This window comes from Arvicanthis niloticus, chromosome 29, assembly GCF_011762505.2.
Source record: "Arvicanthis niloticus isolate mArvNil1 chromosome 29, mArvNil1.pat.X, whole genome shotgun sequence".
NCBI lineage: Eukaryota > Metazoa > Chordata > Mammalia > Rodentia > Muridae > Arvicanthis > Arvicanthis niloticus.
Window position 1 is genome coordinate 13,652,650 of NC_133437.1, and position 14,086 is coordinate 13,666,735.

The 14,086-nt window shown below is 33.5% G+C and overlaps 1 protein-coding gene across 3 annotated transcripts in view; it reads left to right on the forward strand.

Moving 5' to 3' along the window:
* Edil3 (EGF like and discoidin domains 3) overlaps nt 1-14,086 on the forward strand; it is a 441,307-nt gene that overhangs the window by 135,961 nt on the left and 291,260 nt on the right. For 2 of the 3 annotated variants that reach the window (XM_076927109.1, XM_076927108.1), the window contains one exon: nt 11,615-11,644. The exons of the other annotated variant lie outside the window; for it this stretch is intronic. In XM_076927109.1, coding sequence (XP_076783224.1) covers nt 11,615-11,644 — 30 coding nt within the window. The remainder of the gene's footprint in view (nt 1-11,614; nt 11,645-14,086) is intronic. 3 annotated transcript variants of the gene reach the window in all.

Genomic DNA, 14,086 nt, shown 5'->3' on the forward strand with positions numbered 1-14,086 from the left:
AGAAGCCACTTTGTCCTGAGATGGGAGGACTTCGAGGTACCCCTTCTTCTGTTCATGTATAATATATTTTTGTATTATCAAAGTTAACTCCAAGAATATAATGCTAGAAACTCTTAATATTGGCTATTACTGAAGTTTAAAATTATTATCAAAATGAAATGCAAAGCTCTATCCTGAACATCAACTGGGGCAATTTTAAAATAGTACCTCATGCCTTTCATTTGAAGATCAAGTATTTAAATTGTACCTCTCTATATGTATTGCCTTTATTTCTTCTGCTTCCTAGCGTCTTACTTTTCAATTTATCTTCCGTTCAACATCTATATTCAATTGTCTTGATTGTTTTTCTAGTGACTAGCAGTTCATTTGAAATTGCAGAAAAGTGACTCATTGACAGACAATGCTAATACCTATCCTGCAAATTATAACCAGAAATTAATTACTGAAAGGAACATCAGTAAGATTTTACATAGATTTTCAAATGTTACTTGATAGGGGACAGTCTGAGATTCCATCTCATCTTTTATTCAGCTAAGTGGTTCTCTGATCCTTGGCAGCAAGAAAATCACTTCACTAAGAACAAATGTGTGCTTTTCCAGTCTGTGAATGCTAACCAAGTGCACATGACCTACACCCATTTTGGATTCTTTACTATAAAGAAAATGAAACCTTGGAAAATACTTTTAAGACTTTCCTTGGGTTCAAAAATTCACACTTCTCTTTCACTTCTAATATACTTTCAACATACTTGTATGGTGCATATAATTTATATATAATTATATATATATATATATATATATATATATATATATAGTAATACTTTACAAAAATAAAGTTGAATAAACCTAACCAAGGTACAGATATGCACAGATATACACAAGTAACAGATATGCACAATAAAAATCATTCTATCTTTCCCTCACATCTTTCACAAAAATCAATTCAAAATCGATCAAATGTTGTTATACTTAGCTTCATTTGTTAACTTGTCACACTGGAGAGGACTCTCATGGAAGAATAGCCTCTATCAGATTGATCTGTACTCATATCAATAGGACATTTCTTTAATAATTGATGTAGGTGGTCCAAGCACATGTTAGACTACGCCTTTCTGATGCAATTGTACCTGGGCTGTATATGACTGAGTCAGGGGAAACAATGAAGCATTGTCTGCTTCACTTTCTGTCTTCAGGTTCACAGTTAAGCTCCTAACTTTGATTCTTTTCATGATGGACTAAATGGATGCATGTAGTTTGAAATAAACACTGGTTTGTTTCTGAGCCAACTAAAACAAATGCCTTAATTTAATACATAGGAAATGCTGAAACTATGAGAAAGCACTTAAGATACATGAACAAGAACTTACTGAACAGACTCCAGTAGCAGAGAAAAAACACCCAAGAATTAACAGATGGTATTACATAATATTCAAGTGTTCCTGCATAAAAAAAGAAACAATCAACAGAGTAAGCCCTCAGAATTAGAGAAATAATATAACAGCTACATTTCAATCAGGAGGGTTCTGTCTAGAAAACATAACAAACTACAAGCAAACAAACATTAAATAATGAAATTGTTAATCAATAAAAGAGGGAAAGAAAAAAACCAGAATGCTCTTAAAAGAGCAAAGGCAAGTGGCAATAAACATAATTTAAGCATTCAACATCTTAACTATCAGGAAATGCAAATTAAAACTACTTTGATAATCTAACTCAACTCAGTCAGAATGATAATCATCAAAAAACAAACAAACATAAAGGAATACAAAGCAAAGCGACAAAAATGATGGTAAGAACCTAGGAAAAGAGTACCATTATTCACTGGTGAAGCCATCCTGCAAATCACTATGGAAACTTTCAAATAAATTAAAAATAGAACTTCCATATATATTCGTTTGCTTTCCATTGTCGTAATAAGCTCCATGACCAAAAGCAACCTAGAGAGGAAAGGGTTTATTTGGCTCCCAAGTTACAGTCTATCATTGAGAGACTTCCAAAGCTGGAACTTAAGTCATAAACTGAAAGCCAGGAACAGAAGAGCAAACCAGGATAAGATTATTGCCTGCTTGCTTTCTCTGGCTTGATCAATGGGATAATGAATTGTAGTTCCTAAAAACAATGGCATTGTTTTTAGCCATATAGAAACAAAAGAAATTACAAGAAACTAATGGTTTTAGAAAATATTAAATTAAGCATGGTAATTTGGACTCAGAAAATAAATAACACATGTTCTCTCTTAAATGAAGATCTAAGTGAGCAGTGATCCTGAATATCATGAAGCAGAACATTATCCATGTAGCATGAAAGTGGGCAAGAGGCACTTGTATGTTTTGGTCTAAAAATCCTGGGGAATTAAAGTTAAAAGGAGAAAAATGCCAAAATAAATGAAATTTGAGGATATCATACATAAATCAATATAATATAGTATATGAAGTTTTAATTTTTTAATTAAAATATTGTATCTATGATTGAACAGTATAAGAGTGAGAACATCTGTTCTGTAATTATGAGTTTTACCCCTTTTTTCAAAATGACATGAAAGGCAAAATGTGGTGTTCATTGTTCCAAGACAATTTTGGCCAAATATGACTCAGACACTTTGTGTCTTGTGATACATAGACATGGGGCAGGGACTCTTTTAGTTGCAAATCAATTTTGTTAACATTATTGAAATAAAAGATGCACCACAGAAAAAAAGTTTTAAATATAATATTGCACAAGCCAGGATGAAGGCCTAGATTGTTAAAAATCTTTATTTATAAAACATAAATATTTTGTATTATTTTTAGGGTTAAATGTTCTTTCTTACTTAACAAACTTATTAAGTAATACCTATGATTCATATTTATCATGATTCTAATGGATTCTGACACTATTTATAACCATCATTTTCCACAAGAGAAACAGTAGAATCTATCCAAGTATCATACATAAAACAGTTAAATATATTATGCTGTAGTCACCAAACTGAGCAAGTATTCATTATGCCCATACTCTGTAAATATAATACAATCACTCTGTGCGATATGCTTCAAGATGAAAAATGTGCCAGTAAATTGATTCAGAAGTTAAAGGCTCTTCTTCTAAGCCTGATGACCTTTGCTCAATCTCCTGAAAGTTGTCTCTGACATCGATATATGCATTATGACATGAATGCACATGGATTCACACTTGCAAACAAATACAAAAGTATGTGTTAATAAAATGCAAAAATCTTTCATAGCATTATATTTTATGATTTTTGAGTCTATTATATTATGTCATACATAACACATACTATGAAGAATTTTAGGTGTTCTTAGACTTTAATATAATTTCTTGAAAATGCATTAGAGATGCAATTTTGGTTGTTAACTTAGATGATTTGAGCAACATGCTTATATTTTCTAATGCAAACACTAACTCACTATCACGGTAGAGTTCTTCTCAACATATCCAACCCCTTAATCTCTACCAGCATTAACATTTTATGTTTAATGATTCTGTGGTTTGCTTAAGTAGATGTTGTCACTAAGTTATGTGCCAATATTGCTGTTCTTTCCATTACATTGTAGTAATTTTTGTTTTTTTTTTCTTTGTTTTTCACACATTTGCTTTATAGATTAAGTCATTTGTTCAGACTTAAGGAAATGAATTGGGGTTGAATTGAGCAGCTTCCCAGACAGAAATAAATCCAATGGGCAGGAATCTGGTTGTAGCAGTTCCCACTACTTGTCAAGCCACATACAGGATTTGTATGCTGTGACCATAGGAAGTTCATACATAATGAACAGATAATTTTAGGTCCTTGGAGTTTCAGGCCACATTAACAATTGTTACTATACAGTAATTCATCATTTTCCTATTCGATTTGTCAAATATTATGACTACGTTAATTTCATTGAACGTAAGTATCAGAGATAATTTTAGAAACATTTCACATGCTTTTTTCCTTCAATTTTCTCTTTCTTTTGGCTGTCATTTTAGCATACCTTTGAGTTATCTTCCTACAATACCTGGTTAATAATATTCTTTTTTTTTTGGAATATACTGAAGTTTATTAGTGAGAAGACAATTGTAACACACATTAATTAGTCATCTGTTTATTTTTCTACTGCCACTAGACTAACTTGTGCACTGATATCCTCTGTTATTGTAGGTATTTGTAGCTTTTGGCTAGTGGCACTTTAATCTGCAAAACTATATCTATGTGACATGAATTTATAAAAATATAGAATCACTCATATTTTTATGTAGGATTTGTTATAAAACAAAAGGTTGTTTTCTATTACAAAGAATAATCATCTTAAAAGAGGATAAATAGAAATTTAATTGATTAATTGACCTCTAGTTCTTTATCATAGCTGATTTTTGGTATATTCTATCATTATTATAATGATAATTGAATGTTATTCTGAATATTGTCCTATATCATTGCTAAACAGATATTCTTTAAAATCAGATAAGCCAATATATAATCAATAAGGATTAGAAATCATAATACTTAAGATTTACTGTTATTGAAATACAGGCACAAAATATCTATATAAAAGCACCCTTGTCCCTTTTACATGTTCTTTCAAAAATACTCTTCTGGAGCACCTGGAATAAACTGCAACTAGCACTCCCCTTCCGCTGCTCGCCCCTCTTCCGGTCTGAGGCCTGGGCCGGACCTCTGCCCGGCCAGCTTGTGAGTGCACCCCAGATACTGCCAGACACATTCTGGGGGCTCCATAGAACCCATAGCCAGCACTAGCACTCCCCTTCTGCCTCTTGCCCCTTTTCCAGTCTGAGGCCTGCTGGTGAGTGCACCCCGGTTACTGCCGCCAGACACATTCTGGTAGCTCCACAGATCCCACAACCAGCTTTAGGTAGGAAAACCCACATACTACCCTGAGCTCATAGCTGGGTGCTCTGAGTGCTCAGAATCCAGCAGATACCCCACCACCACCCCTGCCGGCTAGCACCCCCCTTCTGCCCATCTCCCGGGTCTGAGGCCTGGACCAGACCTCTGCCAGGTCTGCAGTTGTGTGGTAATAATATTCTTAAAGGTCAATAAATTTACCCACTGTGTTTCACTTTTCTCATCTCTATAATTGGATAAATTTCTAAAACTATTTACTCATTCCCAATTATAAACACTAAAAGAAATTAATATATAAACATTACCCTTAAAATAAGAATAATACCCTGCATGTAAAAAGACTGCAAATTATTATGGGCTGTATTTGATTACTATTGGCTCTAGACTCTAGTGTGAAAGTCAGTTGAGAATAGAAGAGTATAACTACATATTCTGGAGACTAATTTCCACTAAGTAAGTGCATGGGTATGATTTGAAGTTACTTCATGAGGATGACATCTGTTTAGCTATGAAAGGAAGATTGACTGGATAAGCAAAATGTATTAACATCACTTAACTGTTTGTTATATAAGAAAACATATATTCATAAAAGGTATAATATTATGTATGTTATACAAATGGCTTGACTTTATAGCTGTCCAAGATTTATGGTTATTTTTGTAAATATCATAATTTTAGTCAACAACAAATGGTAATGGAAAGGTTTTCAAAAATTAAATTCTCATTAGAATACCCTTTATCATTTAAATATTCTGTTTTTTCTTGCTCCAGGATAGGAAATTAAATACAGTTTTTTGACATATTCAGCAATATAGCACAATGAAGCAGCTGAACTTCGTTGAGTAACAAAATGACTGAATTAAATTGCCTTCCAGCTTTAGTGTGTTTAGACATGTACCTTTGAACTTTCGCAATGAACTTTAAGCACTAGTATAGAAATTGTCTATCAAAAGTAAGCAAAATAAGGTTCAATCTTCCCTTGGAAAGATGTGTTTATGAGTAAGACTAATAACCATATAAAATATGGGCATGGAAACTATATTCATACATGATTAACTTTGTATATTCTACTTGCATGACTGCTGAAATATCACTGAGGACTCAAAATGCATGTGAAAATCAGATTTCAAAACCAAACTGAGAGCTCCAAGCAAATAGCCTATACTGGCTAGTCCTAGGCCCCCTGCATATGTGTAGCAGAGGGCTGCTTTGTCTGGCCTGAGAGAGAGAGGATGCTCCTAATCCTGAAAAGACTTGATACCCAAGGGCAGGTGCAATAATACATGGGAAGAGGTGGGCATCATCTCAGGGACAAAGAAGAGGAAGAATGGGGAGAAAACTCTGTTAGGAAGTTGGCAAGAGTGACCAGCATTTGAGAAATAAATTCAAGAATTAGTTTAAAAACAAAAACGAAAGAAGAGTTTTTCATTTGATGCTTATTTTCTGTGCAAATTTTGTGTACACTGGGACTCGCTGCACCTCAAATGCTCTGTAATCCCTCCAGTATACAATGAACCTTATCCTAGATTGTCTGAGGCTTTTTTGGGAAGGCTTTGGTGTCTTTCTCATACTTTCAAAAAGTAGAGAATATAGTAACTGAAATTCTGACATGCTTATTCCTGTTCTCATTAGGCCATAAATGAAGCAACTTAAGCTTCTCTTTATATTATTCCTTTAAGTTCTTCCAAAAACAACCCCCTAAGCAATATAATCAACATTATTTTGTGAGTGCATATAAATCTGAGATTGTTTGCTCTTCTTTGTCTTATAATGCAAGCTCACCACACTTATAGTTGCCATCAATTAGCCATGAGTGATCATGTGTAAACATTATCATCCACATCTGTCCCTCACTGCAGTGGAACAAAAATATTTTTAAACATTAGTGCATATTATTCTATATGAAATAGCTAACTCCATAGATAAACACTTACAAGCATGCTTCTTGCAAAATTAGCAGGATTTGTGTCCTAGTAAGCAAAATCTTTCTAAGTCATTATGTGTTGACCACTATCAGTCTAAAACAATACTTGAGAAAATAATAACTGTCTATTTTATATTCCCTAATGAGGCTTCTTACTTGATGTCAGGTCACATTGGTTACAGAACTGTTTAGGATACATAAACTATTCAAGGACAAAAGCTCACTTAAAATCCACAAGGATTAAAAGGACAAAAAAGATACAGAAGAATTTTTCAAAACACAGAAAGGAACAAAGTCTTTCCAATGTAGAAGGTTACATGTTTTGCATCAGAAAACATTAGAGTAATATAAAAAATATTACTTCACAGTTGGTCCCTGAAGAAGAAAAGGGGGAAGAGTATGCAGGAGGGATAAGCAGGAAAAGGAGTCTCCCGGAGAATTTCTCCTTCTTCTTCTATGTACTTCCCCACTTCCTGAACATATGCACACCTAGTACCCTGGGGCGAAAATGATCGACTGCAAAATCAAGAGAATAGGTTTATTATATTGATGTATGTCAGTGATTTGTAGGAACCTGAGTTTGTATATACTTCTAGTCTCAAATCCCTCAGATAATTATTTATGCAGCCCAGAATTTTTTTTTTTTTTAGAAGAAACACTGAAAACTGATTAGGGTTAACCTAAACAATGTGCCAACAGAACAGTACAGGATGTAGTTTTTCTCATCTGAATTCATGTTCAGTATGGTTGACTGGTTCCACAGAACCAGTTTCTGCAGTTACCTAACTGAGTTTAAGTTTAAATTTAATGTTTCCTTCTTCTTAATAATATACAAACACATCATTGCAAATATCTTTGTGTCCAAATATAAGACAGATTAAATTAGAAAATGCATTTTAGTGTTCTTTTAAAGATAACATCAATTATGCTTTTAAGGTGTTTGATAAATCACTATGTTTCTAATGTTTCCTTGTTAATATGTAAAAGAATGGAAAGAAGAAAGAGAATGAATATGAATGATATATTTATAGATACTTTCTCAGAAAAATGAGGACACTTTTCTACCAATTCTTTCTTCCCATGTGAGAATCAGTAATCCTTTTATTACACAATCTTATAGGCAAACTCTGGCAGATTTAGCTTTTTGTATCTGAGGGTTCCAGCCTGGAGCTTCAACCAATATCAGATAGAAAATAATTTGCTTCTACATGGAACAAGAATATATTTTTATTCTTGATTTTGTTTTCTAAACAGCACTGTATAACAACTATGCATATAATTGGTAATACATTGGATGTTATATGAAATCCAGAAATCACTTGAAGTATAATAACTATTGGACATCCTTGTATGCAGACACCGTGCCATTCTATATTTGAGACTTGAGGGCCTGGAACAAACCTAGTACATAGTAAGGGACATTCTTGTTTCTCTAACTAGAAAAATGACTGTGGCCAACAAGAGAGCAGATTTAAGCCAAATCTAGTGTCTTTTTTATCCAAATTCAATAATACAGATACCTAATAAATCTTGAAAAAGAATTACCACAATACACATTTTATCTGCATTTTATTGTTTTTCTTATTATTTTTTCCTGGTGCTAAATTTTGTAATACTTCCATCTACTGGACCTGTGGCTTTTTTTCCAGTTAATCAATCTTTGATGGGCTACAGCCATAATTCTCAAAATATAATATTCAAAACAATCATCTGCACAGCTTTTTGAAAAATGAAGGAGCCTGGGAGAAAACTCAATGTTCATATTAAAATTCAAAAGATTTGTAAAATGTTATACCATGTTGATGAACATCCAGAGAGTGTTTGCTATGTTGGATAGAAAAACCATACTTAGTTAAGTCCTAAATGCCTGATGTTTCTTTCCTGTATGTTTTCCCAACATCACACACATGCCAGTGTATCTAAGAGCTGACTTGAGCAACAATTATTTTATTGGTTGTTTTGCTTAGTGCCTATGTATTTATTTCCAGACCTTAACAAAACTGTGTAGGGCCAAATAATCATCTTTATTAACCACAGATTTCATGGCTCTAAGAGGCCAATGAAACAAGTAAGTTACATGGACAGTATGGCAGCACCTTCTGCAGCCCATGTCTCTTGGAAATTGAGTTATGTGGACTGTTAACAACAATTTTTAGGGTTACTGTTATTTTTGGACTTGAGCTAATACTTTCTGATGTTTTGCTCAGTGATATAATTAACCTACACAGAGGCCTTCCCATACAATTTAATAATTATACTAGTTAGTTAAATAAACTAATATCAGTACTTGTTCCTGTGTATGTGCCATGGTGAATATATCTTAAAACTAAGAAAACTATGATGACATCTAAATATCCTGAGAAATATTTTATAGAAGTAAAACCCTATGTAATATGCTGTTCCTGGTAATTTTACACTGTCTACCTGTAAAGATGTTTTAAGATATGCCAAGGAAGTAAGGAAAACATTGGTTTTAAAATCAAACAAAACTCAACAACAATAACCAATTTTATACTTGCCTTTTGGGGACTTCCTGGAGTCTTCAAAATGTCCAAGTTTATACATTTACAGCGACTTAAAATCTTGGCCAATCTACTAGTTTACCCTTGGGTACCACTTCCTTTGTGTGATATATATAACCTGTATTGATGCTCCCAGTTTTCAGTTTTCATATGGCTGTATTGTAGGAGGCATTAAGAACTTCCCCCAGAAGAAGTTACCACCTTAGCCCCAATGTTAAATTTAGCTTCATTTCATTTCTATTCATGCAAACCTAATTGACATTATCAGAATTTGGTCAGTTTTCGTTTAATGCCCCAATTTGTAAATGGTAGTGAACAAATTTCAATAAATTTTTCATTTGCTTCTTTTTCTGAGAAGGCACCAAATAGCTTTTGCTGGACAATAAGGTGTAATGAAAGAGTACAGTTTTAAAGTCAAACTGATATCAGCTAGAATTCATAGACAGATTTTAGACAAATTTTGGACTTGGAACCTTTGTAACTTCACTAATATTCAATCGTTGGTTTCCTTGACTTAAATGAGTTCACACATGCAAAATGAATAGCCACAAGCACATTTACTTTTATCCAATTGAATCGGAAGATTTGTGTAATGGTCCATATAACTCAGCACTTCTGCAGTCCTCTTTTATATATTCCTACCTACAAAGGAATTAGGAAGCTACCGACTTTCCTCTGAGAATGTGTTATGATATATTTTGGACATGATCAAGCAGCAAACAGCTATTTAAATATTTATATTCTCAATGTCATGAGTGCCAACCATGTTTGCTCTCTTTGTTTGTTTATTTGCCAAGGAGGCATGCCCCCCCCAAAAAAAGGGGGGGGAGAGGAGAATATTGTAGGGATACAAAGTAAGCTTTTTCTAATGTACCCTGTAGAGTTGGAACTTTAATGAAAAGAGTAGAGAACATTTTCAGGCTACACAGGATACGTTGATTAACTAATCAACTGGGAACAAAGCTACTCTATAAGCCATTCAGTTTAATATATTTTTTATTTTAAAACATCAAGCTTCAAGTGAAGTAGTATTAGTTTTTGATATATTATTCAATGGTAATATACTAGACAAATTGCTCTTATGCACAAAACAGACATACCTCCACACACAGTGTGTGTGGGGGAATGTAAAGTCAAATAGGAAGATTATATGAGACATTGTGAAACCACTCATGGGAACTCTACTTTTCATTCATATTATAACTGTTGATTTCCCTTCCAACACACACACAGCAGTAGGTTTGAAGTCCTACTGCTCCCAGACACCTCCATATTCAACGCAGGAGTCAGCATGAGTTACATTTTGATGAGTTATAGTTTACATTACCACATAGCAATATTATATGGCAATATTTCTATCCTGCTACAAATTAGTACCATTTAAAAGGATTCTACGTAATTAGTTTGACAATAAGCCCAGAAATTGACACATGGGTTGTGAAACACTGAAGTAGGATAATTTTCTTTTATGATATTATGGTCTCTATTGTTAAACTATCCATGTTTATCCCTATGTGGGCTGCAGAATACATGACAAAAATTACCTGAGGTCATACTTTGAAATTTTCATTCATAAATCTGAGTGTTGTCGCTCACATCCATAATTACTACACTTGGTGCAGGAGCATTGGAAGTATTGTCACTACAAGTCTGTGAGTTCAAGGCCAGCTTATATTTGATAGAATTCCATGTCAGCCTTGGGTAGACAGTGATACATTGTTTTGACAAACAAACAAAACACGTCTCTATGCCTTTATCATATGATCATCTATCATTACTAAATCTTGAGGTGTGTGTGTGATACATGTCAATGACTGAATGTATATGTTTGAGTGTTTGGAGGACAAGAGTGCATAGGACATGACAGGCAGAAGATTAACACAGGGTTTACCTAGAGTCTTCTTCATGTTTAAAAATATTCAATATAATTTCAAATCAGTGTGATTCAATTATCATGTTCTATCACACAGGTTTTTGCTCTTGACAATGACTTTTAATTGAATTGAAAAGAGAAAAGAAATTATTTCCATATTATATATAACTAATATTTTGAAAAGCTGTAAAATTATAGGAAATAATTAACATCAATTAGGATTAAAAAAATGATCCTCTATAAGAAAGACATACATTAAGGAATGTGATATCTATTTAATTGTACTATAATTAATTATATGTAAATTCTATTAGACAATAATTGTTAGTCATTGACTTGTGGTGATTATGAAAAATATTAATGTTTATTTTTCTTTCTCTCTCCTCCCTTTCCCTCCTATGACCCACTCCATCCTCTTTCTCTGTCCATTCCGTTTCCTTCTCTCAATTATAGCATCAGATGAAGAAAAGCCTACTTCGGCAGGTAAACTTCCTAAATGACAAATATTTGTTTTCCTATTTTATCTAATACCTTATTAATGGGAATTTGGATTGGGGATATGACTCACTTTCACAGGACTTGCGTAGCCCTAGTTGTAATCTACTGGAGCATCCACAGCGTCCTCAAATGTTTTTTAAGTCAAGGATGATTATATAGACTTCTAATTCTGGCTCCTAGGAGCTTGATATAAGAAATCACACATTTACAATATTCAGAACATTTCTGTGGACAGCCTGAATTGCCTTCATAATACATTATATTAATATTAATGTTCTGTCTCAAAGCAAACAAGTGAACAAACAAAACATGAAAGGCCAAGTTTTGAAGTATATTTTCTTCATGTTACAACCAGAAAGTTAGCAGTTTTGCTTGCATTTTTATTTCATAAGCAGGCTATAATAAGCTAGTTTGAATGATGTTCTCTCAGAAATGTGAGTAAAAGAAAATAAACTCAAATGAACTAAAAGAGAAAATGATATGAACATTAAAATTAAACAATATGGAAACATAGAAATTTATGATATTGAGAAAATGCTTAGCAATAATCAATGTTAAGTATTTAAATTAAATTTTTAAAAAGAAAATTATAAACTTCTGAAATAAAATCTATGTGGTAATATATTGAATTACCATACATGTACAATATCAGGCATGATATTCAAGCTTGAGGATGAAAATTATGTGATTGGCTAAGTCACATATTTAAATTTTTTAATTTCCATAACTTTATTATAATGATCTTTCAACCTCATAGCATGACTTTGTTTTCATTCAACTGACTGTCATTTTAAGCACAAAGTAAGTCTTAAAGTAACTACCACTGAGCTGGGCGGTGGTGGCGCACGCCTTTAATCCTAGCACTTGGGAGGCAGAGGCAGGCGGATTTCTGAGTTCGAGGCCAGCCTGGTCTACAGAGTGAGTTCCAGGACAGCCAGGGCTACACAGAGAAACCCTGTCTCAACAAACAAACAAACAAACAAAGTAACTAACACTAAAATTGCCAATGTCTGTATTGGTAGAATGAAATGTGGGCTTTTCAATATGCTCCCTGGAGTGTGAGACAAGATCAAAAGGAAAGAGTAGAGGAGAGAACATAATTCAATAAACAGGGAACATCTTACTTGGTTGACATTAACCAAACACCAGAACTACAGAACAACCACATGGAAAGAAAGATGAAGGCTTAAGATGAAGGCGTTAGAGGGTTTGAAGAGGAAAGGATTAATGAAGTCAGTACTAGACAATTTCCTCCTAAGTCAAGGAGGGAAGACATAATAGGAGAAAATGGTTTCCAAACCTAAAAAGAACTTGGGTTGACTGCATGGCAGATATGATTGTAGCTGTGTGCTTAACCTTGATTATCAATATGATTTGACTGAAGATATGCCCAGAAAGGTAGCAAACCACACTACTGAGTGAGGATGCTTCAAAAATGTCTCATTAAAGCACAAAGATGTTTTGTTTTGTTTTTTTTTTTTTTTTTGTCAGCTCCAGTTAACAAGCAGGGGACTGAATGGAATGAGCAAGCAGAAGGAGAAAGTCTCTGTTTTATAGACATGAGATGAGCCTCTCTAGCCACATGGCCCTGCTATTATAGACAGACTTATGTAACAAATGAATAAATAGATCTCTTTACAATTTTTAAAAAATATGAAATGTATCATGATGCAAAGTAAGGCTAACACTGATTCTGTTGGTGCTCTCATATCAAGTACAGTCAGTATGATTCATAGAAGATTTTCTTTGAACTATCATGCCTCATGGTTTGCTCTTTTTTGTTAACCTGGGGAAGGATATTTCTGTAAAAAATAGAGAAAAAGATCAAAATAAACTGGATTGTGGCGAAATAATTAATGTATAAATTTCTTTGATAAATCACAATGATACATGAAAAATATATCACACAGTACACATTAAAACTTTCCTAAAAATGACATTGGGAAATTTAGAAAACCACATAACTTATGTTTTGAATTTATACCATCATACTTTTGTACACTAATTGGGATGAGGGAAAACACTTTGCCCTTTTGTCTACCCCAGCTTGAATTGTGTACTTTTTCTTAAGCTTGTAAAGTTCATGACCAAGTAGCAGATTCATAGGTTGTTGAGCCTCTTCTGTCTAACTTGCAACTTTTCCCCCTTAACTTCAAATATTTGATGTTTAGAGGTTTCAGTAAAAATGACTTCTTATTCCCAAACCACAATTTTATTTATCTTTGGATATTAACCCTTACCTGTTCCTCTACTTTCTAATGCCAGTTAAAATCTAATTTTTGCTGACATACCACACTTTGATAATGTTGGCTGCAAAGGTTGTTGCCCCCATTGCAAAATAAATCTCTCCTTGAGTCAACAGGATTAATTATAACTAGGAGTTAGCTATATTTAAGTGATTCATTGTTTACTTATTTAGAACATTTT